This window comes from Micropterus dolomieu, linkage group LG23 (assembly GCF_021292245.1).
Source record: "Micropterus dolomieu isolate WLL.071019.BEF.003 ecotype Adirondacks linkage group LG23, ASM2129224v1, whole genome shotgun sequence".
Taxonomy (NCBI): domain Eukaryota; kingdom Metazoa; phylum Chordata; class Actinopteri; order Centrarchiformes; family Centrarchidae; genus Micropterus; species Micropterus dolomieu.
The window spans coordinates 8,230,127-8,256,796 of NC_060172.1; the positions used below are offsets into that span (position 1 = coordinate 8,230,127).

The 26,670-nt window shown below is 39.3% G+C and overlaps 1 protein-coding gene across 3 annotated transcripts in view; it reads right to left on the reverse strand.

The window, feature by feature from the left end:
- The window catches only part of dbn1 (drebrin 1), a 149,443-nt gene extending 123,244 nt beyond the window's left edge, over positions 1 to 26,199 (reverse strand). For 2 of the 3 annotated variants that reach the window (XM_046039809.1, XM_046039808.1), the window contains exon 1: positions 26,053 to 26,199. In XM_046039809.1, the coding sequence (XP_045895765.1) occupies positions 26,053 to 26,135 (83 nt within the window). In that variant the 5' untranslated portion in view covers positions 26,136 to 26,199. Of the gene's footprint in view, positions 1 to 6,330; positions 6,372 to 26,052 lie in introns of those variants that run through there. The other variant, XM_046039810.1, reaches the window with a different exon arrangement.
- Positions 26,200 to 26,670: the final 471 nt, after the last annotated feature.

The following is a 26,670-nucleotide window of genomic DNA, read 5'->3' on the forward strand; positions in this document are numbered from 1 at the left end:
AGTAGCTCTACCTTGACAACATTAAAATGCTGCTAACATAAATGCATCAACAATATTACAATATAGAATTTGTAACACTGAGTGGGGTCATTTTGAATAATAAACACTATTTAAATATATTTTCATGCTGCATTTTTATATTAGTAAGATTGTGAATGCAGTATTTTCATCCAGTGGTATTACAACTTTCACTTGAGTAAACTAGAGCTTTAGCAGAGCTACAGGACCATGTTTATTTCCTACTCATTGTCTCTCACTCTCAGTTCAGGTTGATAAAGCACAAACGAAGATGACAATATGGTTACAGGTGGAAAAAAGGACAAGGACATCGCAACAAACAGGGCCAACTAATCAGTCTTTAATGTCGCAGATAAAGAGGGATCAGATGGAGAGAGACGCTTCTGGAAAGTAAACAGCTGTGTAGAAATTGTTAACACAGGGAGCGGGCAGCCGGCCTCCTCAGTCAGCAGGCCGCACACACTTCCAGGAAGGAGGCCGATCAGACTGCGATACAGTAGGTTGAGTGTGTGTGAGAGAGTGAGATGCCGGGGGCATAAGCTTTCCGATCAAAACAAAGCTGGTAAACTACGCCCATGTAAGGCCATTTCTCTCCGTCTCTGATTAAACATACAGCAGCAATTTGTGGTCAAAGCCTCGAACGAGAGAGAGAGAGACAGAGACAGAGAGAGAGAGAGTCTCTACACTACAGACACGATTTAAACACTGCTCATCAAATCTTTGGATTATTATTTTTGTATACTGCATATATTCTTTAAGCTGCAAACATTTCCACATTCCTTGTCCATGATTTTTGCAAAGGTCTTTGTTTTAAACACGAGCCTGTCCTCATCAGAAAAAACGCCCATATACAGTAGGTTGTTTGTTTGTTTAAGCAACTTATTACAACCCTAATTTATGTTTTTTGGTGGCTCCAACATCCAGTGGCGGTAGCAAAGAAGGAAGTCGGGTGACCTATTATAAAGAAAGAGGAGGTCTGCGTAAGGATGTACCATATACCAAGTAAATGTTAAGTTAAATAGTGTTATTGACTTATGTCATATGAATTGCATAACGTACTTAAATTCACACGAACGGATGATGCTGGACGGGTACAGGAAACGTTCATGTGTTGTTTTTTGGAGACACTGAAAAACAACCTATTTTGTCGTTTAGTTATGAGGACATGTTGTTACTATGACATAAATAAATGTAGAAATATATAAATATGGGGTATCATAAATGATGAAGAAATGCAACAAACCAGCTTCTTAACAAATATATTAAACATTAAGACGCTGGAGCCAGCACATTTCTGGCAATTTTTCTTAAAAACAAAGATAATTTGATTATGTTACAGATGTTAGTTTGTTTTCTTTTGGTCGACTAATTGATTAATACAGCTAATTGTTGCAGCTCTAAAATGGACTGTCGAATCTTTTGTGATGCCACATCCCCACATATCTCTTATAACAGATAGGAAGAGTAGCCTCAAACAAATCAAGGAAAAGTGAGTGAGGCAAGCTGACTGAAGGTGCAGACTGATAAAAATATATATATTTAAATATAGATTTCATCAACAAAAATTCCTGGAATTTATCAAACACAGACTGATCAGGGGGGTGTTACTCGACAAATGTTCTCCTATAGCCACAGTATCTTCCATCTGAAGACATAACTGATGTGACACATGGTTTGGACGAGCAACATCATCTACACCCAAACTCCAATCCAAACAAGAATTTCCACATATTAGAGGCTTATTGGAGCTGTTGGCCGCCTCCCTCATGCTGCATCTTTGGCTGTGATTTTCACTCAGGTCCTCAGGACAATAAAATCCATCATCCAGAGACAAAACTAAACACATGTGGAAGAAATGACGGCTGCAGGCTGGAGGGGCGAGGCTCGACTCTCTGGGAATAATCCACAGCTGGGCCCCTTCCTCCTCTTCCACACACTGATTTACAAGATCCAACAATTCATCGAGTCCACTTAGCAGCCAGCAGCTAAGATTGCTACACAGTGAAAGTCAAGGCAGGTCACACACAAAGTTTTCACACCTGTACAATTGTATTCCAGAGAGAGACAAATACAAATATAGCATTTATTTTACTGTTTGGCCTTTTGGGCAATGCCTTATTAGAGATACATTTTATTTAACATATTTAAATAAGTATGGTTACATTTAAACAAAAAAATAAAATCAAACATAAATCATAAACCAAAATTAAACTAGTATAGTTTGTCCACCAGAAAGTACTCGCTCTTTTAAACAACCTGCTCAGTACTTCTCTTGGTAACAATTAGAAACAAGTCTGTGAAGGTTCTCAGACATCCAGGTCATAGTTATCCAAGGAAGATTAAAATCAAGGGCAACTGAACTTGGGGGAAGATACTTTGAGAGTTTTTCATCCGAGAGGCTTCATCGGTTCTGTCAGACTGGTTGGGAAACTCTTACTACTAACTCTTACTTACCTGTCAGTCAGAACTTTTAACCCTCCTTGAATAATTAGAAAGAAAAAATCTAAATCTAAGGAATCTATATCTAGATGGGTGATTGACAAAAATACTGCATTAGTGGGGCTATAAAAAGAACATTTACATTTTTGTTTCCATCTTGTAGAAAATCAGCATTCATCAGAGGTTTTGGCTCATTGGAGATTTTTCTAAGCTGAATACTGGCAGTGCTAATCAGTCACACACACACACACACACACACACTCCTCTTGCCAACGGCTTAATCAATTCAGCTTGATGAACAAGAGTTTTGAGGACACAAACATTGTGTATTTAAAAAAAAAAAAAAAAACTGTCTTTTGGAGCAACAAATAAATTTTGAATTTAACTCTTTGAGAGCTTAAAGCTGCATTATTTCTAAAGGCCAACAGGGGGCGACTCCACTGGCTGAAAAAAAAAGGTCTGATTGCATTGGAGTCAATGGCAAAATAATCCTACTTCTTGCCTGATTTATTACATCAGTAAACATTTTACTAAGGAGTTTCTGGTCTCAGTCGCTAGTTTCACGTTTAATTCAGCACAGCATGATGTTCATTTAGTAAATTAAAGTCCCATTTAGAGGGAAATAGACCAGAAAGCAGGGGAGGCTTTAGGGCGGGGCTACCTTGTGATTGACAAGTAGCTACCACAGTGACCTGTTGCCTGTCCTTATCCCAAACAATAGAACAGTTAACGTGAATTAAAAATTAATTAAAAAAAATTAAAAATCTAAGATGGCGACAAAATGCCAAATTTGAGGCTTCAAAACTGTAGTGCACAAACCAACAGGTGACGTCAGGGTGGCAACGTCCACTTCTTCTATACAGCCTATGCTCTCGCCCAGTCACCTCTGCACAAGCTGTAAACGGTCTGGGTTCAACATGTAGTCCGACTTTTCTCTTGCCAAGGACAGGACAGGAATTTAAGGGAAGATGATCTCCTACTCTGACATGAGGATCATCTTGAAAGACAACAACCATCATTATATGTGAAGAACAAAACTACAACCCATGTCCAGCCACCATTTGAGCCAACAGCAGACTGACTTGGAGGAGAAGAAGCTAAATGAAGTCTCTCTCTGCCATGTGTTAATATTACGGCAGGGCTTTCCTGTAAACCTACAGACTTTCTTGTGAACCCCCACTGGAGGTAATTCAGTTCAAATTACTCTAAACTGGTCCAGCTCCATGTGGCTGGACAGGGAGAGAGAGACAGGCAGATAATATTTCTCATATACAGACAATAAATCCCTCACAACCTTCCTTCAGCTTCTGGCCAGAACTGCACACTGAACAGTTTTGTCTTCCAGTAAAAAGAAATCTCAGAGTCTGAGTCTCACAGGACAGAAAACTGAACATAAAAAAGATACAGTCCTTAAGCCAGACCAGAAAATGCCAGTCTAATCTTCACAGCCAGGGGTGAAGGGTTTTAGAAGATTTCCAGAATGAGCCTGGCAGAGATATTTGGCCGTTAAACGCTCCAAACCAAATCCACCGGTCCCTGAATTCCTCACCAAAAACCAGTGGGTTGGTAGACTTTTGTTTCATATTTTGTAGGAATTTTAAAAAGCGCAATAAGAAAGATATAAAATATATTATACTGTATATACTAAATATATACCAAAGCCCAAAAGATACTTGAGTTTTGATGATCCCAAGATGTTTCCTGATTGGAACAGCTGGAAAATAAACTTGCCTACAGATATTACTTATCCAGACATCTGATTGAATCACCAGGTATCTTTAGGCCATGTGATGTTTGTAAATAACCAACCTGCTACTGTTTGAGCTTGGCAATGGCTGAGATTTAGTTGGAGATGACGCCACTGGATGCTGCCACTTTATGACTCCCACTCAAGCTAGCTAACCATCAGAAGTTGATGAAAAATGGGGACCAATGAAAAATGGGGGCCAATGAACAAACAAAAAGGAAGGTAGGTATGCACTTCAGCCATTCTCCTCAACGTCATTGTAAAGCAGGAGTCATTTAGAGAGCCCAAGTTCCTTCTGCTTCTTCCCCATGGGACCTTATTTCAGCAGACGGCGAGAGACAACTTAATTTTCTAATCCCGTTTGCAATGTGCAATTGTTAATTTAAAAGATAATCTTAAAGTAAAGTAACATTTAGTTTTTTGTGAAAACGCTTAATGAACTATATCTCTCGTCTTGTACAATATACATCACCAACATGTTAGCCCCGTAATGCTAAGCTACCGGTCATTGCTTGGTTACTACTAGTTAGGTAGCTTAGCTATGTTGCACACACATACGTGTCTCACCTGCTATGTTTAATCCAACAACTCCTAGTCCTTTCATCGCATCATCTACAAATGGAAGCTCTTTGACGTTAGCTTCAGTAAAGTTAGCTCGAGTAACATTAGCTTCAGTCATTGAGAGAAAAAGTTATGACGTCACATATGCGACTTTTGGGTTTGTGTCTTTCTAAAGTACATATTTTTACAGTCATACTTTTTACAACAAACTGCGACTGTCTTGAAGTTCAAATTTATATTTTAAATGGACAAATGTGTAATTAAGGGCCCGATTCAAACGGGATCAAAAAAGGCATTGTGTGTCTCGCCATTGACTAGCGTATATATTCTCGCTCTCTATAGAGGAGAATTGTTGCTTGGCTGACTGTGACTGTTAGCAACACAGCTAAATATGTATGTTGTAGTCAAGGATTAAATTTAACACTATAAATGATTAAACAAAAAACCAACAACATTGGAATCCATGCTAATTTCTAAGCTGGGAATTTCTATTAGATACAGCATAGAGATTTGAGTTATTTTTATTTAAGAGTAAAAAGTGTTAGCTGTGACAATGTCAAATACTATTTACTCTAAATTGTAGTGAATAGAAGTGAAAGTTAGGAGCTGGACAATCTAATTAAAGATTGTTGCCTTGAAATGTCTTTTTTACAGTGCAATTCCCTTTAACATGATGACATAATGATTGTTTGACTTGTTCAACACGTTGCCTTAAAGGATTAAAGAGTTTGTTTGTACATAATTTGCCATGGTCAAAGTGCAGCTTAGGAGTTGCTACATAAAAACATCCTCACTGTAAAAAATCTCCACATTAATGACACGTCATCTCACGCAAAAATGTTTAAGATAACTGAATTAAGATAACTTTAAAAAAAAAAAAATAGACTTGAAATGGAGATGATCCCAATAGGATCTAACACACACACACTTACTAAGTCCTATTTGGCCCCTTGTCAAAAAGTACTTCAGTATTTACACCCCCCTCCATTGACCTCTTTAGCTACTAGTTTCAGTTTCTATCCCTTCCCAAATCCTCATCAGCTCCCTCTAAATCTCCTCTCTCCCATCCCCCATCACTGCTAAAACTGATTCTGTCTGCAGTTCTGCTTTGATTTCTTTTTCCCTTTCTTTGGATTATTCATATTTTCACATTCCCATTAAAATATAGTCATTGCTATTGCTTTTTCTTTCAGACTTGCATTGACAATGTGTCCCATGTCAATAAAGCCCCATTGAATTGAACTGTTAAAACAATGATTATGTCAATCTAGACATCTAAAAAAAAGTTAACCATTCAACCAATTTAATCCAGTTTTTGAAGAATAAAATCAGTTTTGCATGATAATATAATAGCTTGAGGTTTTATTGTAGTACTATTCTTATCGACTGACCTTTCCTCCTTAGTATAGTATAACCGCCTGAAACATTTCTTGTGCCACTACCACCTTTATTGCTGTTTTGCTTTGTTATTGATATAGCATTGGGCTGCGTCTCTCTATCTATGCAAATCATTCCTTGGCCTTTGAAAAAAGTGGTGAAAAAAGAAGAAACACTGGGCCACTTACTAGCTTTTTTCCTGGATCTTTGGACTCCATCTCACGGTCTGTCTTAGACCAACCCCAGACATATATTTTTCAACCTGTAGGAATCAGTTAACGTGGAGAAGAAACCTTTACTTTTAATCGGTTTGGATATTTAATCCAAATATTACTGGATTGGATTTTACTCTCTCACAGTAAACTGTTGCACCTGTGGTCAGTGCTTTAATGTAATTAGCACCAGGTGTGCAGATTAGTGCAATTATTGTAAACTACATTCAAGGTTCATTGACACTAAAACCAATGAATTAATGACTTCTCCATAACTTAAATCCTGTTCACATGAGCAAACATTCTGTGTATCCGTACACTTTATACTACCATAAATAAGGCAAGATATTGGTGTACTATCAAATTGCACATAAATATTTATTAAGCTATTTGTCGTGACGTTTCAAAACATTTTGGATTAAATGTTTTAGTAGTGATTTGTAAGTCAAATGACTAAGTGATGAATTGCATGTCAAGAAACTGAAAACAACTTCAGATACCACCCTGATGAAGGCAAGATGGCTGCAAACGTTTGTGAAATGAAGCATGATATGTTGAAGAATTCAACTATATAACCACCTTTCCATGCTTTCATTGTGAAAGATCCAAAAAATACCTTGAGATGCCGTTTTCTGTCTTGCTTGAGTGTTTCTCAGCCTCTCTTTCCAGAATCCTTATGTGTCCTTTAAATAGAGGGAACTGGACTCTATACTTATCTACAAATATAAGTTTTGATTTCAGTTATCAGTTCGTGCTGTAAAAACGCTGCGTTCCAGACAACTTGAAACTCGAACATTTCTGACCTCAAACTTAAAATATCTTCTTGTCTTGTGAACCCAATATTGTAAATCGTGCATGTGAGCCAAGTGTATCGTCACACCCCTAATCCGAACCCCTATGTTTCCACCACTTTTTAGCACAAAGTGATGTCCTTGATTCATTTTATCAAAGTACAAATACACCCCAAAAAGCTATAGTGTGTTAAATATGAAAAAGAACCCACTCAAAGTGGGAATTCCTACTCGGAGCAAAAACATCAACCCTGAACCCTGAAGAGGCAGCTGTCTTCGCATCACACAACAATGGCATGACCCATTGCACCCAATGCAACATAAAGTACATTTGTCAGTATTTAATCAACATAATACATACTATCATATAGTTAAACCTGTTCTAAATTGATGTCAATATATGTTGCCAATGTTATTAGGTAGCTGGTTAAAGTAAACAAGTCATCTTCTCTACGAAAAAGTTATTTACGAAAACACTTAAGATGCCAAAAAATGTAAAAACATTAGTAAATATACAACATATAGTGGCTTTTGCAGATTACCAACTGATGTAGCTTGACAACACAGTTAATGACTAACGTTAATTTATGTTACTCTTCATTAAAACGGCCATCTTTTAACCTACCAGTCAATCAGAACTGACAAAGTCTCTTGGAGGGGGAACAAAACGTTTTCAAGTGTCTTCAACCACGTCCAATTGCCCTTGATTTTAACCTTCCTTTGATGTCTATGACCTGGATGACTAAGACCCTTCACAGCCTGCTTTTAAATTAAAACCAAGGGCACTGTTGAGGGTTCGTCACAGTCAGTCGTGGTTTTTCATTCACTTTTGGTGTCATGAACCATCATGCACCACGAACGCACTGAAGTCGGAAGTCCTAAATTTCAACTGGGAAATTTTCTGGTTCGCAGGATAAGTTTATGTTTTTTTTCCTCGATGTGACAGTCCAGATAGGACGACACATTTCTGACCACAGCAGCTGCCCACCTGCAGTTGCTGTCATCGTCCCACTCATAAGCTCTCACACACATACAAAAAAAAAAACACAGAACAATCAAATACACAGAGATAAAAGTGATGTTGTTTCCATGGCTCTCTCTCCCTCTCACAATCCCAGGCAGTGTTGTGGTGACTCAGAGGTCCATAGAGGACAGACACTGGCCTCCGTCCCTCCATCCATTGTTTACACAGAGAGGGATGAACTGTGTGTTTCAGCTGCTTTAGCGTCTGTAGGTTCAGTGTGAAAGGAACAGAGAACCATGAGGAGTCTCTTTTTTTTTTTCTTAGAGAGAGGGAGTAACAACAAAAAAGCTTCCAAAAATATAGATTTATCTTTCAGTCATCTTTCTGAAAAAGCAAGGAAATAAAGGAGGGGCGTTGACAAATTTATTTTTAAAGTACAAGGAGGGGAGAATTTGAAAAGAAATGACAAAGAGGAAGTGGAGAAACATGGAGGAAGAGCAAGCATCATACAAGCTGCTACCTAACATAATAGCCGCCCTGTTGAGATTGAGACACCCGGCTCTCACCAACCCCCCCAAAAAAATCAAAGTATACCTGATAAATAACTTTACCGAACAAACTTTGTGTGATGCAGGATAGACGACAAGTTGTAAGTTGACCTTTGATGCCACCAATCGTTTTGTTATTGTCTGTTATCAACACAGCAGAACATCCCTGAATACAGTTACAGATGAAGCTCACTGTGTACAAAGGTTAACTGGTTTAAAAGGTCAATACATTCGATCCAGAGGTCAGAGGGGGGCCGATTGTAGGGAATAGAGACTGAACGTCATTGACTTCCAATCTGAATCCAGTCAGACCTCTGACTGGCAGCAGCGGCTTCAGGTCTGATGGCTTTTTATTCAATAAAACTACAGACAAAGTGCTATTAAGTCCCATAGAGTCACAACTGCCACCAGTGTTTAAATATATGACGAAGTTACAATCCTACTTCTGATCTGTCTCATGTTATAATGACTAATCTTTGGTCCAGTGAGAAAACACTAGAAACATGAGAAAATAGCAGAATAAAAGATGGGAACCGAACTGTAATGTTAGTTGACAGATTTGCTAACTTAGCTGGGTAGCTTAAAAACATTTGCCTGCCAGCTTCCTCTCCTCCTGAAAGAATATGACACTATTACTTGTCAACAAAGTGCACGTCACCGCCTTACTGCAAAATGTTTTTATATTTACAAGATACGTCTTCTTAAGCTAGAAGCTACCAGCCTCAGAGTCATCTGAAAATTAATACCGGATACATTAACACAAAGCAGTGATGTAGTGGAGTCAGTTTTATGTAAGGTAACGTGAAGCCGGCAGTCAAAAGGTAATTATCAAGAAACTCAAGTCCAAAAAGTTGCTGAATTACATCTGTAGATTAAATATTCGTGAACATCCAGGCTAGAAACCAATCAATCGATCAGACCTCTGTCCTATTAGGTCACATTATGCCTGTAAGAAAAGCACTTTTCATTTTTCAAAACTTGAAATGACCTACTGGTAAATTTAAATGCGATAAATTCAGAGGTAGATTTACACATGTATCGAATAGTGGTTAAATGGCACAGTTTCCAGCTAAAAAAAAGTAACAGAAGAGTGAATTTTATAATGACATCGACAAGGAAACTCTTTAATGTGAATCACTCACAACCATCCGGCTGGGGACCTTTGTCGTACGTTAGCCCCCTCACTTTCCTCACATTCTCTATTATAATAAAATCTCATATCATACGCTGTGACAAATGTGCGATTAACTGTGCAAAAGTGTTTGTTGAGCACCTCCAGGAAATAGCACGAGGCTGGTGGTATGTACTGCCCTTCAGTAACTAATGATTGTTAATCCTTTACCACGGAAAACTAACAGGAAGACTGAGAAACATGATGCCAACAGTCCACTGAATATCGTTTGTGGATTAAAGTGAGGAGAGCTTCTCATATCTTACTGTGGTTATTACTCGGAGAGCATACAGTAACATAATGAAATTTTATGAGCTCTGTCTTACCCTCATTACTGCTTTTATCCCATTCTAATAAAGACAGCTACAGTTGACTTTTGTCTACTTTTAAACAAATAAAACTGAAACAGACAAACACGCACACACAAGCAGTCGTCTTTTCCAGTCTTTTATTCACCAACAGCCTTGAGCGGGGCTTCTATTACCATTACTCTTACTCTCTAGGATGACTAAGGCACATTCAAAGAGTGTCACACACTTGAAAATCATTTAAACTACCTAAAAAGACACTTGTAATCACAGCTTTCCTTCATCCGGCAAAGTCATCCCTCAATTTTCTCTCTTGTAAGAGTGGCCTGTCGGGGCCGCAGATGAATCAGCCAGAGACACATATCATTATTTCAAGAAGGCTCTACAATACATGATTGGCAGTGCTTCTGATTTTTAGTCTGAAAAACACTGAACTTTTTTTTTTTTTTATTTGGCTAAACTGGCAACCAAAACCAGTTTCACAATCACACCTGATTTAATTATCTACAACACCTCTTTTTAATAAATGCAAAGGAGGTTTGGGAGTTTGAACAGGCAACAAGTCAGGTAATAATCTAAACAGTTGCTGGTTGGTTAGTACACTCAGGCTGTATTCGAAACTGCCTGCTATAGTAGCAGCACGTAATGATTTGGCCTAAATGTAGAATGTAGTATGCAGTATGCAAAGAACAGCAAAATCTGCAGGATGCCAAAAATACCTGGATGTTGTACTGATTCGGAAGAAAATCTCCAGTATGCATTGCACCAGTCAACCTCATGTACTGTGTCCCATGATCCAAAGCGTGAACACAGTCATCACAGCGTCAGTGGTGGACAAGACGATATATACAGTATCTCACAAACGTGAGTATTAGGGATGACACGATTACCGGTTTAACAGTAAACCATGGTAAAATTCCCGACTGTTATTAGTACCGTACACATTTTAATTACCATGGTAACCGGGTACGGTTAACCTCGCGGTTATAATCTCACGGCAAACACTTTCCAGCGTCTCCCAGAAGCAGGCGCGCATGCGCAGAATGCAACGTGGGTTTGTTTGGGCCACGGCGGAAGGCAGCGCTGCAGAGATTTTTCCAGTCACTCTGAAGTCCGGTCATATTTTAGTTTATATGAGAGCGCTGAGGGAAACTTGACAGAAGAAAATAACCTTATAGTGAACGCTGAGCTAACTTTTAGCTTTGGTTTGTCTCTCTGACTTGCTAATAGCATGTAAACTGAAGCTCTCAGTGTTAGCAGCTCTTGTAAATACGCTACATGTTGTTCTGTTGCTGTGTGCGTCGTGTGTCGGCTGAGTCTATTCGTCCACCAACCAGCGTATCTAGAAACGCTACAGACTGCTCTGTCAGTTTTTGGGCTCATTGCAGTTACTATCACTGTCTTCTAAAGACTTATTTGTTTTCATGTAATTATCCACTGGGGCCTTGTATTATATAAAATATAAAATCTTGATAATGCACACTCCGATGATTTTCATATGTTTTCAAAAGGTATTTGCTGTTATTTTATTTTTTATGCAAACAAAATGACAATAGTATTTGTAGTTTTCAATACAAAACTTGTTGAAATGGTTTCAGTGTGTGTATCAGTACATTTTAATCTTTTTTGGCACATTTTTACAATTCCGTGCTAATACTGATAACCATGATAATTTTGGGCACTATAATCGTGATATTAAATTTTCATACCGTTTCATCCCTCGCATGTGTACTCACTTTGTGAGAAACTCTAACTGCACGGTCCTTGATAACAAAAAACATAAATCAGTGTCAGATGTTATGTATATTGTGTTGTTTTCTTACTGACAGCTCGCTATGGTTTACATTGCTGATATCAAACGTTAGCTTAACAGGCTTATAAGCATTATGGCTTTGTTATGGGTAGTAGGACGAATGCAGCGAGCTATGTTAGCTCGTTACAGATCAGTTGCAGTCCTTGTTCTGCTTACAAGGTTAAATTAGAAAAGAAATGGTAAAAGTTAAGTTTAAAGTTCCATTTATATTCCTCCTATTGTTTACTTCCGCTTTCCAAAACCAGAAACCCGCCAAGCCTGGCCAGGCATACTGCAAAATAAATCAATTTAACAGTTTCATACTGCATATTACTATGAAACGCAGTGTGCAGTATGTAGTACGTACTGCATACGTTTTTGAAGCAAAAGCATGATTTCTTCTGTCTAATGTTTGACTACGGTCTGTAAGTGTGTACTATATGTGTGCTGTGTTTGTAGAGTACTACATTTGGCAGATTAACTCGCCTGTTCATCTAAATCAGACTCGTGCTGTGATTTATTTTTTCACTGAGCGCCAGCTCAGAGCAAAGAAAAGTGACATTTACAGCTCTGATCTGACTGCAGTAATCAGGATCAGTACAACACACAACATTTACAGAGCCAGTGGTGGAAAGTAACTAAGTACATATACTTAAAGACTGAACATAAGTACAATTTTAAAGTGCTTGTGCTTTACTTGAGTATTTCCATTTCATGTTATTTGGTATATTTACTCCACTACTTTTATTTGATGAATTTAGTAATTAGTAACTTCAGAGACAGATTATTAATACCAAATATTATCAACAAATAAAATGTGATATATCCTTTTTTAGGCTACACAGCAGTATATAAAGCTAGTAGCTAGCATGAACTCCACCTTCAATAGCGGCAACATTAAAGTGATAACTACATTACAATCCAATAATATATATTATTTTGAAATAGGCCATTGTATATTATGAGTACTTTTACTTTTGATTCTTAAGGATTTAATCCTAACACTTTTGTTTTTTTACTTTAAATTTTGTTTGCAAGACTTTTACAAGTGACAGACTATTTCTACACTACATAAGAAAAATATCTGAGTTCTTCTCCCTCTACTATACAGCCCTACAGGAAGTAAACCACTCACTTCTGGTTTTTAATGGTTATGAAGTTCTGTTTTGGTGTGAATGTTGAAACTACAAACCCTGAAAAAACACTGGCAACTTCAAGGAGAAAATTCAGTTTTAATTTCTCATGTAGGCTCATGTAAAGACATAAATCACGAGTTGTGCCGACTGTGTGTCAATAAACTCAAAATCTGTCCCATTTCCATTCTACAAACTATCTGAAGTACTGTGTGTGCCATTTGTCACAGTATAAAGGATTTTCTGTTAGTATACAAGAAACCAATGTACTTTTCAATGTTTTACTAAGAGAAATCATGTGCACCAACTGATTTAACTATTAGTTTTTGTTTGCTTTCATCAGTGTTTTAACAGCGTACATCAACAGCATTTAAATCAATGTAACATACATTATATGGATGTACCTGCAAAGCAGCTCCATAGATGAATATTATAAGAACTGGATGCTTTGTTCCAAGATGGTGTCACGTTCATTGCAAAAGAAATTGCTCACTGGAAGCTAGAAAGCTTTTTAAGGCTTCCACAGGTTTACATGTATTTGGGCCCACAGAGCGTGCTCGGTAAGAGTCCTCTGGCTGAGCTGGCTGACTTCCTGCTAACTTCACACACACACAAATGACACTGAAACATTTCTAATTTAAAAATAAAGAATATATAGAGTATATATACTTGTAGCCACAACGCTTCCGGCAGCCATGTTTTTGTACCTGTGAAAATGATCTCATCATTTAGGAAGTCAGTTTGACTAGACTATTTACCACGGTAACTTCACATTATTGTGGTAAATGTTTGCCTCTTCCTTTATTGTGTTTATGAAAGTCTAGTTTAAACTGGGCTAAATTTGGTTAATTGGACTGCGTTAGATACCTGCTGCATGTTTAAAGCTTTGATGAGTGTTGACACGTCTCTGCGGGACGAAATAAAGGATCAACATTAGTTCTGACTCTTACTGCAAAAGAATGAAAAGAATAAAAAGGATGGGTTCTGTAACTCTGGTTGTAATTTAAATGTGTTGTATGTGTGAAAGTGAAGCTAAAAATAAGAGCCGACTGACTTCTCTTTTCTTGCCAATTTAATCTTCCTCTTCTTCTTCTCCTCTCTCTCCCGCTATGAGTGGAAATGATTCACAGAGAAGGAAAAAAATCCCAAAAGCTTCGAGGTTAAAAACAGCAGGCTCCCTCTTATGCCAGAGCACTCCCTTGCTGAACTCAAAACCTTTGACAGCAGCGGCAAAGTGACACTTTCGCCTGACACTGCTTTTCAATGACTAGTTTTTATAAAGTGGACTGTTCATTTTACTAAACGGTGGCTTTTCGCTCAACAGGCTTTTAAAGATTTTCCTGGGTGTGTGATATACCGTAAAGGTCCACTCTGCAAGCAGGTTTTACGATACATATTTATGTTTGCTATTAGGCCACTGCCATCAGGCAGACGATATAAAGTTCTACCCGGAAAAACATTTACAAGAAATCTAAAGGAGGAAGTTAGCTGACGTAGTATGAAGAGTGGGAAAGTCCGTGTTAGGAGGTGGATCGATGGGTCAAACAAACACAAGACTTTCACCCAGCAGACGGGGTTTGTGTGTGAAAACAAGTCAACTTTGAGTTTTTAAGTTAAATAACATTATGTAGGTGACTTACATTAAGTCAAATAAATTATGCTGTTTACGCCACGTAACTTACGTAATGTCCTTATTTTAACTCACAACAATCTTTTCCTAAACCTAACCAAGTGGTTTTGTTGCCTAACCCGAACCAAACTATGACCGTTTCACAATGTTATGCTAATGTTGCTAGTACTGTCCGACCTGTCGGCAATGGTCATGTGTGTTGCTTTGGAGAACGGTCATAGTACGTCATTTTAGGAGTCGCTGGCTATCAACCTATTCTGATGTTTAGGTATGACGACATGTTGCAATGGTTGCTTGGTTGATAAAGTCACAATTTGGGCTGAAATGATCAACTGATCCATAGAGCGACAAAAACTATATTAACATTTTAAAAGACAGATTATTCATTTATTTTAATTTTAATTTTTAGTTTGGGCTCTGGGAAACTGTAGATGTAATTATTGAATTATTATTATTATTATTATAATAATAATGATCATCATCATAATGAATCACTAATGGAATGATTCATCATTTGCAGCCCTAAATACAAAGAAAAATATTCTTAACCACTTTTGCGTTTTGCATTTCATTAAAAAAAAAAAAAGTAAAGTACCCTGTGAAGTTTTGAGCCACTATATAAGTGCCATACGTTGTTATGGCAGAAAATTATTTCCTCTTACTTTTAATCTTTTATGCATGTTCTTTTACTATTATTATTACTATTATGGTTGTGTCTTATAACCTTTCCTTCTTCTATTCTCCTAATGTTAGTCTGTGCACATTTACTAGGGTTTAGGTCAGAGCTGTGAGATTGTTTTGGTGTTTTCCTTTCTTGCTGTTCCTCTCCTCTGCTTGAATGTGCATTCAAGGACGGGAGAGGATCTCTGTCCCCCGAAACATTATTAATAAATTCTTCAAAAACAATGGTTCACTCAATTATTTGCTTAAGACAGAGACCACCAGACAGCTGGTGGCATTAATATGGCAAGAAACAGCCAAGAGTAATGAATCAGCAAAGGTAAGAAGAAGAAAAAGAAGAAGAAGAAGAAGAAGAAGAAGAAGAAGAAGAAGAAGAAGACTGCTGGTTAGCAAACATGGACATTAACAGTGTTAGTTTTATTATAGTATAGTATTTTAGTATTCAATTTTGCAATTTTCAATGAGGAAGGAAATTAATTCAGCATGTCTGTTAGGCTTTATTCTAAAATGTAAGCTATCCAATGACAACAGAGGTAAACGAAAAAAGAAATATGAAAAGAGAGTTTGGAGTGAGGAGAGCAGATGTTAGGGAAGTACCAGGGGAAGAAAAACAACACAGCTGACCTTCAGGTTCAGCAGGACAGAGAACAAAACAATTCAATAAATCTTTTCTTTATCTGCTTGGAGGAACAGCCCTTTGAAAACATCCAAATACACTCACCACTGACATGAGAGCCAAGTTTCATCGGAGTGGAGACCCTCCAGATGTAAACCTGATATGTGAAACACTCACAAAATGAAAAATTAACAAGCTCTGGATGAATTTTCTGTCCTGTGTGCTGCACCAGCCGCCAGCTGCACAAGCTTCCTGCTACATCTGAGCTCCATGCTGGACAATAAAAACAGAAAACCTTGATTATTTGTTGCCTCAGGGGGAGTTACCACCAAGTCCACCTGGGTCAGATCATTCTGACACTGGGCAATGAATTCATCATCTCAGCTAGCATGCGCCCGAGGTCACAAACTCATCCTCAGAACTGAAAACAGCAGCAGCAGAACGGCTTAATGAATCTGTAGGACGAGACAAAACACCCCAAATGTTTGTTTTGGGTCTCCATATGGCAAAGAGCATGAATAATGAATAAATAAAAACCTTTAATAATTATATTTAAGCCTAGATTAATGTAAAAGAATGAAAAGGGGTTATTAACACATTTAAAGGGTTAGTTCACAAAAAATAACTAAAACAATCGTATCTAGACAGTTTTGATGTTACTTTTGGTCTGATTTCTGCCTCCCCAGTGAATTTTTTTGTGGTCCTGAACAAAGTCCACTAAACTGTCCAGAGCGTTTCTGTATTTGTCAGTAAGGTAACTTTCTCTGCTGAGGAAAATGTCAGAGTAAGTCTTTAAGCGTGAGAGTGTCCCTATAAGGCCTAAGGCGTGTCTGGTTTTGATTAGCTGGTTTCATCGTCTGGACTGCAGCCTAATGTCGCCCTCCTCATTCCTCATCACTACGATGACCTCGGCATGACACGCCGCCGTCCGGCCCGAGACATTTACGGGAAGGTTATAACCCCATTACGGAGCCGTGGCCGGAGGAGAAGGAGGAGAGGAGGTGAGGGAGAAAGAGAGATGCACAGTTGTGAAAGAAGTATTCAGATCCTTAAGTACTTTGAACATACTCCACTGCAAGTTAAAGTCCTGCCGCTCAGACTACCTTAGGCTCTCCAAATTTAACATTGGTCTCCATGTATAACAGCAAACAGATTAAATTATGAAATGTTTTAATCCTTCCTAAGACATACGGTGTAAATAAACCAGCCTCTTCCTGACTAAATATATTTGTGCTTATGAAGAGAAGAAACTGTAAATGTAAGGTAGAGGAGATTAATTGTACAAGGAGATGGTGTCCAACTGCGTTTCTCAAAGAAGACGTGATGAAAGTAAAAGCCTGTTTTGCATGTTGTACTACTGACCCTGTTCTATATTAATCTGAGAGAGTGCAGTCTGTGCAGAGAGAGCTGTCAGCGCGCTGTGAAGAAAAAAATCCAACATCCACCGCATTCAAGATGGTTTAATACTTTCTGTGGCTTTAAACTAGAAATGGAAATAGAGCAGAGCAGAGGCTGGTGCCGCCGAGACGAGGAGGAAGAAGAGAAAGAAGGAAGGAGAATGACTGAAGTGAGAATGAGATCACTTCATAGGATTGTCCTCAACCAGGACAAGAGGTCAAAGGTCAAACCTGGACAAGTCTGATCAGTCTGAACAGACGTCCTGTTTGCTTCCTGACCTGCTGAGTGCTGTGGCACGCTGATGGAGAATCTGTCATTAGCTTCAGCCAGAGGATCCATTAACAATATGGTTTATCTCTCGCTGGCACCACCAAGTCTACACCAGAAGAAATAATCAATGACAGGGAGGCGGTTTCACAAAGCATCGCCTACCCTGAAGATTTTACTACATTTACATATGAGCCAGCGTTTCAAGAGTTTATCCTGTCTATCAAAGTTATCTGATGCTTTATTAAAAGGGGTTTTCATGCTTGTGATTGTGGATCATCATCACATCTAATCAACAGTTAATCTGTAAGGGCAGTCCAACAGGACTAACAATCTAAAGCGTTGCTTTGAGCTAAATGCTAACATGCCGGAAGGCATAATTTTTTTTACCATCTTTACTGATATTGCAAATAAACACAAGGTACATCTGACGCTGATTGGATGGGTTGTTGAGACATTTTACTCAAAGCACTGAATATCACCCGAGTCACTTTGATTAAACGTCTGGGAACCATCAATGATTTTTTTAGGGCAGTGTCATAATTGTTGGTGCTCTCAGTAAATACTCAACCCGCCATTTAAGAATTGTAAGAATTCAGTTCATTGTCATGGATATGGACGAAGAACAGCGGTACATGACGCTGCGCTATGGAGAATTCAGCAGCTCTTATCAAATGAAAGAGTCTCTTCACTCCTGGTTTCGATGGTAAACAACCACCAGAATGACAACTATCAACATAAACACTAGATTCTAAGGAGACACGTTTTAATAAACATACATGATAAAGTAACATTTGTATTTCAAACAAATGGCAAACTTATTAGCACATTTTAACAAAACTCCCTTCACCCTCATGCATCATGGGAATTCTGAGGGAGGTCGTGAACAAATAGGTTTATGTGTAAATTAACCTGTTTTTATTTTCTATTTGACTATTTTTTTAAATTGTACATTTTTTCCCCCTATGAGAGTGACTTGAAAGTGAGTGGAGGAGTATTTAGTCATTACATTTATTCATTTAGCTGACGTTTTTATCCAAAGTGACTTACAATTGCTATACATGTCAGAGCAACGAGGGGTTAAGTGTCTCAGGGACACATTGGTGGACGTGTCACAGTGGGGGATTTGAACCCGGGTCTCTCACACCAAAGGCATGTGTGTTATCCGCTGCACCATTACCACCCCTCCTAAATACAGTATGGGTAACAGTTTGTCAGTCAATAAAAGCTGCATCTTCTAAAGACCAAAGGAAACAGATTGCAGATTAGTCATGGAAAATGAGAACCATGCAAATTTTCCTTTTGTATCAAGCAGCAAAAAATTTTAGGTGTTTGAGTAAATTTGACTTGCTTGACATGGCACGCCCGGCGTTGTGACTATTGTGCACGGGCGAATCGCGATGACGATGCTGAAACTATATATTGTGCAGTAGGGGTGTGACAATAAATCGATACTGCAATATATCGTTGTGCATTTTTCCATGATACTGTATCGATATTCCAACCCATCATATCGATACATTATAATAATAAATAATAGTGCTTCGACGGTTAGCTCAATGCTAACATATAATAGGAACCTCCGTTAACGTGCTAACAGACATTAGCATCGCGATCACGAAAATACAATCTTAACATAAACTACACGTTTTGCTTCACATGCTGAACATCCTGAGTGACATGCTGTGCAAACACTTAAAGTACATGTTTCCTGAGCTCTGTGTGCTTCTGCACTCCACACAGACCAGCTACAGCAACCCCAAAGGGTCAAAACTCAAACCCAGTATTCCCACTGGCCTAAAAATACAGCTATCAGTAGGAAAAGAAAGGGCAGCACAACGCTGTGTCTCTGAACAGTTATTAATAAAATGTGACGTACAGATTAGACTCAGGTGGTACACAGCAATTTGTATTTGCAGTAAAACATTCAGTGAATTTGTATTTTATGTGCCTTTTATGAACAAATGCTTTGATAATATTTTTTCATAGTTTTATTTACAGACTGAGCAGAATTGTGCTGATTTCTAACACTTTGAATTTGCAGCAAATAAATAGTGAACTTTTTCACGGGCATTTTTTTTATTAATAGTTAGACAGATATCGTGATGTATCACTTTAGGAATTGTCAAGCGATATATCGACTATCGCAGAATTGCTATATCGTAATATTATCGTTATCGTGAGCCATGTATGGTGTATCGTATCGTGAGGTACCCTGTTATTCCCACCCCTATTGTGCAGCCCTTCCTGGTACCAAAAGTGAGTAGAATAGAGTCAAGTTGAGCTGTACCATGCAGTGGGAACACAAGTCTGGTGTACTGATTTTGGTGGAGAGGAGCACCGAGTCATTGCTCCAAAATCTCCCATAGGTTGAGTTGAGATCTGGTGACTGTGAAGGCCATAGCTTATGAATCACATTATTTTCATCCTCATTTAAAGCATTGGGTCAGCCTTTGTACAGAAGCATCCGTACATGTCTTCACTCATTCATTCAGGGTTTTCCTTTCATTTATTACCTGTCTAGGTGTGGCAATAAATAACAAATCCACAACCAAAGAACACCGTGAGCCATGCCTGCATGAGACTGCCAAAGCACATGGCCAGTAGCTGTTTTATCTTGGACCTCAACCAGCTCTTCAGTGCTCCAATGGTTGATCAACCTTGACTCCTCAGTGAATGCTTTCCCTGCTTTCCCAAGGGTAAATAAAGAAACTGCATTAATAAATGACTAGCAAGGTAGACAAATGTGAGCAAGGAATAACAGAACCAGGTTTGGTAGTAGTTCAAAAAATGAGCAGATGCTTCAGGCCTGAAGGGCTTTAATTAATGAGACATGACTCAGAGTTCGCCGACCCTCCTGCTCAGCTCGTCTTACCACCAGTTTCTTCTTCTTCTTCTTTTGTCAGCCTGGCAGAGGTGACTCGTCAGAAAATGGCTTCCTAAAACAGCTGGAGGCGGGTCAAAAGGTCACATGACTGCAACCTCGTGCCAATCAGCAGCCACAGAGCGCTCAGCATTCCTGAACGTCTGCGGATTGTTTGATATTGGATAACCCTGATTCGCTCACTGCCCTTTTCACAATGTCACCTTCACTACAGTCTGACATTTGTGGTTCAAGAGCCGACATTCTTTTCTTCTTCCTTCGGGCACTGGGTGAAATAATAATAGCAGGCTGCGAAATCAATCCCATCTTTTCTTTGTCGCTTACATTTTGACATTGAATACAGCAGCTTTGACATTAAAAACAGGCATCGCTTCTACCTGCATTGTTTTGAAGCAGTGAACGTAAACCACTCAGTTTTATCAGGGTAAAACCTTCCCACTGAATCTTCATCTTTTGGACATGGGCAGTCGGCATGGACCCTCACAACTACGCAGATGTGGAAAGTACAGGATGATTAGCACTTTAGAAAGATTTTCCACTGTTAAAAAGAGAAGAGAAAAGTGAGGAGGAAATGCAAATGAGCGGCTGATTATCCCTCATAGAAAATGATTACAAGACTACGAGTCTGCAGCCATGCTAGCAGCTCAGAGAGGCTCCACTCTGACACAGCCGTCGCGTACAAAGGTAAAGTTTGACCTGATGATGACCCAAGATGACCACCAAAGCTATTTTAATTCATCCTGAGGTGAACATGAATGTCTAAACCAAATTTCAAGACAATCCATCCAACAGTTGTCGAGATATTTTACTTACAACCACAAAAAGCAACCTCACGGTGGCGCAAGCGGGAAAGTCAGGAGATGACCAAAGTCGTTAGGGTTAATATTCTAGTAACCACGAATATCTTTGCAAAATAGTTAAAAATAAGCCTCATTGTCAGGATCATTGTCCGTGTTAACGTTAGAGACGGAGCTTCATCCTCCTCCCCGGCTGAATACAAGACGACACGACCGCCTCATCTGGATCGCCTCCTGCTTGTTATCACTTCAGTTTCAACCACTCACAGCTAACGGCGTACAGGATCGCAGGGCTGTGGACGTGTGAGTGAGCGAGGCAGAAGATAAGGCCTGTTCACAGGGGACGAGCATTATGTGATGGATGTCGAGTACTTAATGAATAAACCTTTACACCTTTGTGTTTCTTGAAATGACTGATTCTACTGCTGCTACAGAGAGAACAGGAGACAGAAATCAAACCTTTACAAGATAAAGAAGACAAAGCAGGAAATGAAGATGAAGAAGAAAAGATAAATTACACGACTAAAACAAATTACATCTCCAATTAAAGGGCATTACATCTGTAGACTTCTGCTTCCCACAAAATATTATTATTTTGAAAATGTTACTGACGATCACTGAAACTGCCTCTAACAAAGAAGTTCTGGTCTTTGCTTTAGGCCAGAAACTAAAGATCCTTTTCATAACTGATTAACAGGAAGATTATTTTCTCTATTAAGCGATTTGTTGTTCGGTCTGTAAATTGTCAGAATATGTCCACCACATTTTCCCAAAGTGTTTGGTTAATTATAACTGAGGACAAATAATCAGCAAAATCCAATTAATTATCTGTCGATCGACTAACCTTTAAATCGACTTTCAGGTCTGTAGCAAAGACCTGTTAGCAGATTCCTGAGGTCTGGGTCCAGACTACTACTGCCCTTACTTATCTTTACAAAATCTGGCACATGTACTTCATGACAGTCCGTCACCAAAGTAGATCTGGATGTGATCCATTTTCTATAGATAGAAAATGATAGATAGATGAGTATATCATTATTAGGACAGAGGGGGGTGGAGGGCGTTTGGGGCCCTGTGTTGTTTGGGGTCAGCCGTGTTTGCAAGTCTCTGCCTTTGTTCAAATCTCATCAAGTGTGAAAAACGGGGGCAGGCCTGAGGCCGTCCGCATCATCTCTCGGCTCCACCAGATCATCCGACAGGAGAAGCAAACATCTGAACGCCACTAAAGGAAACATTAACCTTTGTGTCGAATGTTGGCAGCTCTCACTCACAGGAACAGGACGTCGCAACCGATACAAACAAACCGAGTTATGATGCAAGACGCAATTTACACCTTTTACAGGAGGAGCCCAGAGAGAAAAAATAAGCATCATTTCCTGCCGAGATCAACAACTTAACAAGCAGTTAACGATGACGTCTTCGCATCCCTGAAGAGCTCAGTGTCAGACCGTTATGACACATACATGCTCAGGAATAGTGAGAGAAATGAGCCCAGGATCTTATTATTCTGTGTGGGTGTTATAAATCTATTAAACTGTTGTCAATTAACAAAAACACAAACCAAAAATAGGCCTTTAGCAGCATTAGAAAAGGATTTAATTCAAATTTTCTATTATTATATTTATTTTGATGAGGAAAAAGGACCATTTTCTTTTTAACTTAATTTCACTCACACATATTTATTAAAAAAAAGATTTTTATCATAATTGTTTTGAATGTTGTGCCTCAGATTTGTGAAGTGATCCACAATTTGGCAAGTGTTAAAGTGCATAAAGAAGAGTTTAACCACCCAATTAACCATCTGGTTTCTTCAACTTTCACTCAGGAGAAAAAAACAGCCTTTAAGCTTACGTTGTTATTATTATTATTACTATATCGTCATAATTAACATTATCGAATTATATGAAATGTTTTATCGCGATAACATTTTTGACCCAGCCCTACAACATATGTCAGATTTATTTTGCTATATTTGTTATACACAAAAAAAGGGTTTTGTAGGGAAAAATGTTTTATATTAATCAATATGAGGTTAACACTATGTTTTATATATTTGCACTGGTATCAAAAACTTTAAAAATCTAGCATACAAGGCAGGCCTGATAAGCTTCCAATCCTGCCTTTATTTGTTATGCAAATCCCTGTATATGTTATTTCACTCTCAAACTCCTAATTTGGCGTAGTGCATCCAAAATGTGCCGTGTCCCCAAAACTCCAACCAGCTCAGATTTTGGGATGCTATTGGGAACTTTCTTAATTGTTCATTAAGAAGTTTGCACCTAATGATGATTTTCATTATCAATTCATCGGCCTCTGGTATTATTTAGTTTCCACAGAAGAACATCTTCGGCACTGGAGATCAAAACAGTGTCCAAACCAGAGACAAAATGTGGAACCAAAACCAAAATCCACAGCAGAACCGCTGTATTCAAGGCAATCTGACCTCATTTAGACTAATGACCGGCAACAGATGGCCCAGGTTCACATTTCATAGTTAAGACGGTGACTAGATGATGTTTGGCTCCAAAGAACTCAAAACAGGATCTGTAATATGAGCTTAAAACACTGCGAGACCTCCAGCGATTTCAGCATTAGCGGTCACTCATCAATCAGCTCTTTTGCACAGATTGTGATTGATTATTTGATTAAACAAATGAGTCTGCTCACGTATTTTCTTACTCTGACGTATGCACTATACGCCATGCAAAGCAACGGACATGCATCATTATTCAACAGCAAAGTAACCGTGGAGGAGATTCAAGTTGCCAATATGGCCTGGACTTCGTCGTTGGTCCATCGATTAATTTACTCTCCGTAAGTTCTTCTGTTGATGTGTCAAGCTCAATATACTCCTGTACAAACTCCTTTACTACGTATATGCTGAGGATGAGGATGACCGCAGACTCAACCAATCAGAAATGTTCAGCACTGCAAGCCCCCCCCCCCGATGAAGGGACTTCTTTGGGGGTAAAATAAAGTCCCCATAACTTTATTTAGACCGTGCGGTGGAAAAGCACTGAAGTCTTCAGAAGGTTCCTGCAGTGGAAACGCAGCTAATGCTGTGATCATAACTTGTTTCCGCTGCAGTAATTGCAGGTTTAAAGTGGGGAAGTGTTTACCAAATGTTCTCTGACTTTGTTATTGCTGGATTTTTGTTGATAGTGCAACTGTGGTGACTGCTGGCTTATCGTGATCAAGGACAACAGGTTACAGTTTAACTTTAAACAGTCCTGCTCAAAGTCAAATATAACCTCTTCTAGTGGCTTTTAACTGGTTCATTAACTCTTAAAAGTGCAACAGTCCTTTAAACAGAAGAAATCCTTTTCACTTTCTGTCACACACAAACAGAAATGAAGCAGAAGGGACACGCCGGCAGCAACACCAAACCAAGTTAATAATCCTATAACATTCCTACAGATAATGGCACTATTTTTCCTTTAGCATCACTTTAATTCACCTATGACATTCCTATCCTGGGTTCACATGCTGGTGGGAAAGTCCGACATCAGGCACTTCCTGAATGGCAGCACAACAGTGCTGCAGTCACTGTGGACACAAATAATAAACCTGGTAGTCCAGAAGGAAAATATTAACTACTTACGCTGCTTTAGTACAAAACACAAACTAAAAATTCATATTATGTTTTTGTATACATGGGCACAATGTAGTCCTCAGTTGCCATATTTAGAGACCTGGTGTAACTTTATTATCCAACTATGACTGGAATAATAATTATTTAAATAATTCCCATGTGTGAAAGCAAAGGCAGGGTGTTTCTTAACTCAAATCATACTTGTTGGCCTTTTATAAATCTTGTTTTATGAGGAACTATGATTATACTCTCTGGTTTGAGCAGAGTAATTTCACTTTCACATTCAATATTTCAGCAGGCTTTTCTTTGCCACCTCTTGCACTGAGGAAAGACCACAAAGGGTGACGATGGAAGCCCCCCTTCCCTCTTTCCCCTCCCACCATGCACCCGGCCTCGCCCCTCTCCTCTCCGCCCTCGTTTAGGGATGCAGGGGCTCATCAGTATCTCTGGACCAGGCCCGTTTACCTCTCCTGAAGCCTCTCTCTCTCTCTCACACACACACACACACACACACACCGCTGCATCGCATTACATAAAAGCCCGAAATTGCTTCCAGCTGGCTGCGACTAAACCTGGTCCCGACAAAGAGGACAAACTGAGAAGAAACAAAGCGCTCCGCTTGCACAATTATTTGTCCAGTGCGCACACGGTGTTGCACAGCAGCGCACATTGCCCCGACTCTGCAGTGCAGTTCAGACTCGAAAACCTGCTGCTCTGTTTCATAACCCCCCCCCCCCAAAAGAACCAAACTATCACTTTCACCGCTTTGAAGCTTCCTCCAGCTCATAGAAGCTTAATGCGCTTAATTACGAAAAGGCAAAGCTGCGCTGAGAATTTCAGCTGGAGATAAACTCGTGTGTCTTGGCCGCATGTGCAGCAGTGATGGATCTGCTGAGACTTTAATGCCCGGCCTGTATTTCTGTAGTTTACACCAGTCCGGGTATGATGCTGCTGCTGCTGCTGCACGGTGCGCTCCTGTCCTGCCCTGCGCATCCTCAACGCGCACCAACTCGGACAACAAAACCCAGAGGGGAAAAGCAGGAGAGGAGCAACGCAACGAAACAACGGGGGAAGAAGAGAGAGAAGGGGGAGGAGGAGAGAAGAGATGGCCGGCCGAAGGACTCACCAGTCGGTGTCCGAGGTCTCGTCAATGACGTCCTGGTAGGCGGTCAGCAGGGCCAGTCTGTTCTTGCCGAGATTCACAGCCATGTTTCTGTCCCTGCAAGCATCCAGACCGCTGCTGATGGAGAGAGACACGGAATGAGAGTACAGGGAGGACAGAGGGGAGGAGGAGAAGGAGGAGGAGGAGGAGGCTCTGACTGGTGGAGACAAAGAGACGATCCCGGTGTCCAAGCGGTCCTAGCGCCGGAAAGTTGCCGGAGCTTCTTCTATACCTGCACAATGACAGCATGTGGAGGCAGATAAATGTAAAATCACAATATCACAAACACAAACAAAGTTTTTGGGTGAAATATTTTGTGACTGATTAAAATTAAAAAACAGTATTTTGAATGAAGCAGTTCATTGAAGGAAATTCTTATTTTCCTTATAATTATTACAAAAGTAAAGGAGACTTCCAAGGAAATGATTCTAAAATAAACTTTATTCACCTTTTACCAACGGCGGCGCATCTGATCAGCTGCAGTCACAGATTAACACAGACTAGACATCATTCTGACACCACTGTAATTCCTTTTTATTAGTTAACTATAATGGTCATTACTGAAATGTAGATGATTTAGGG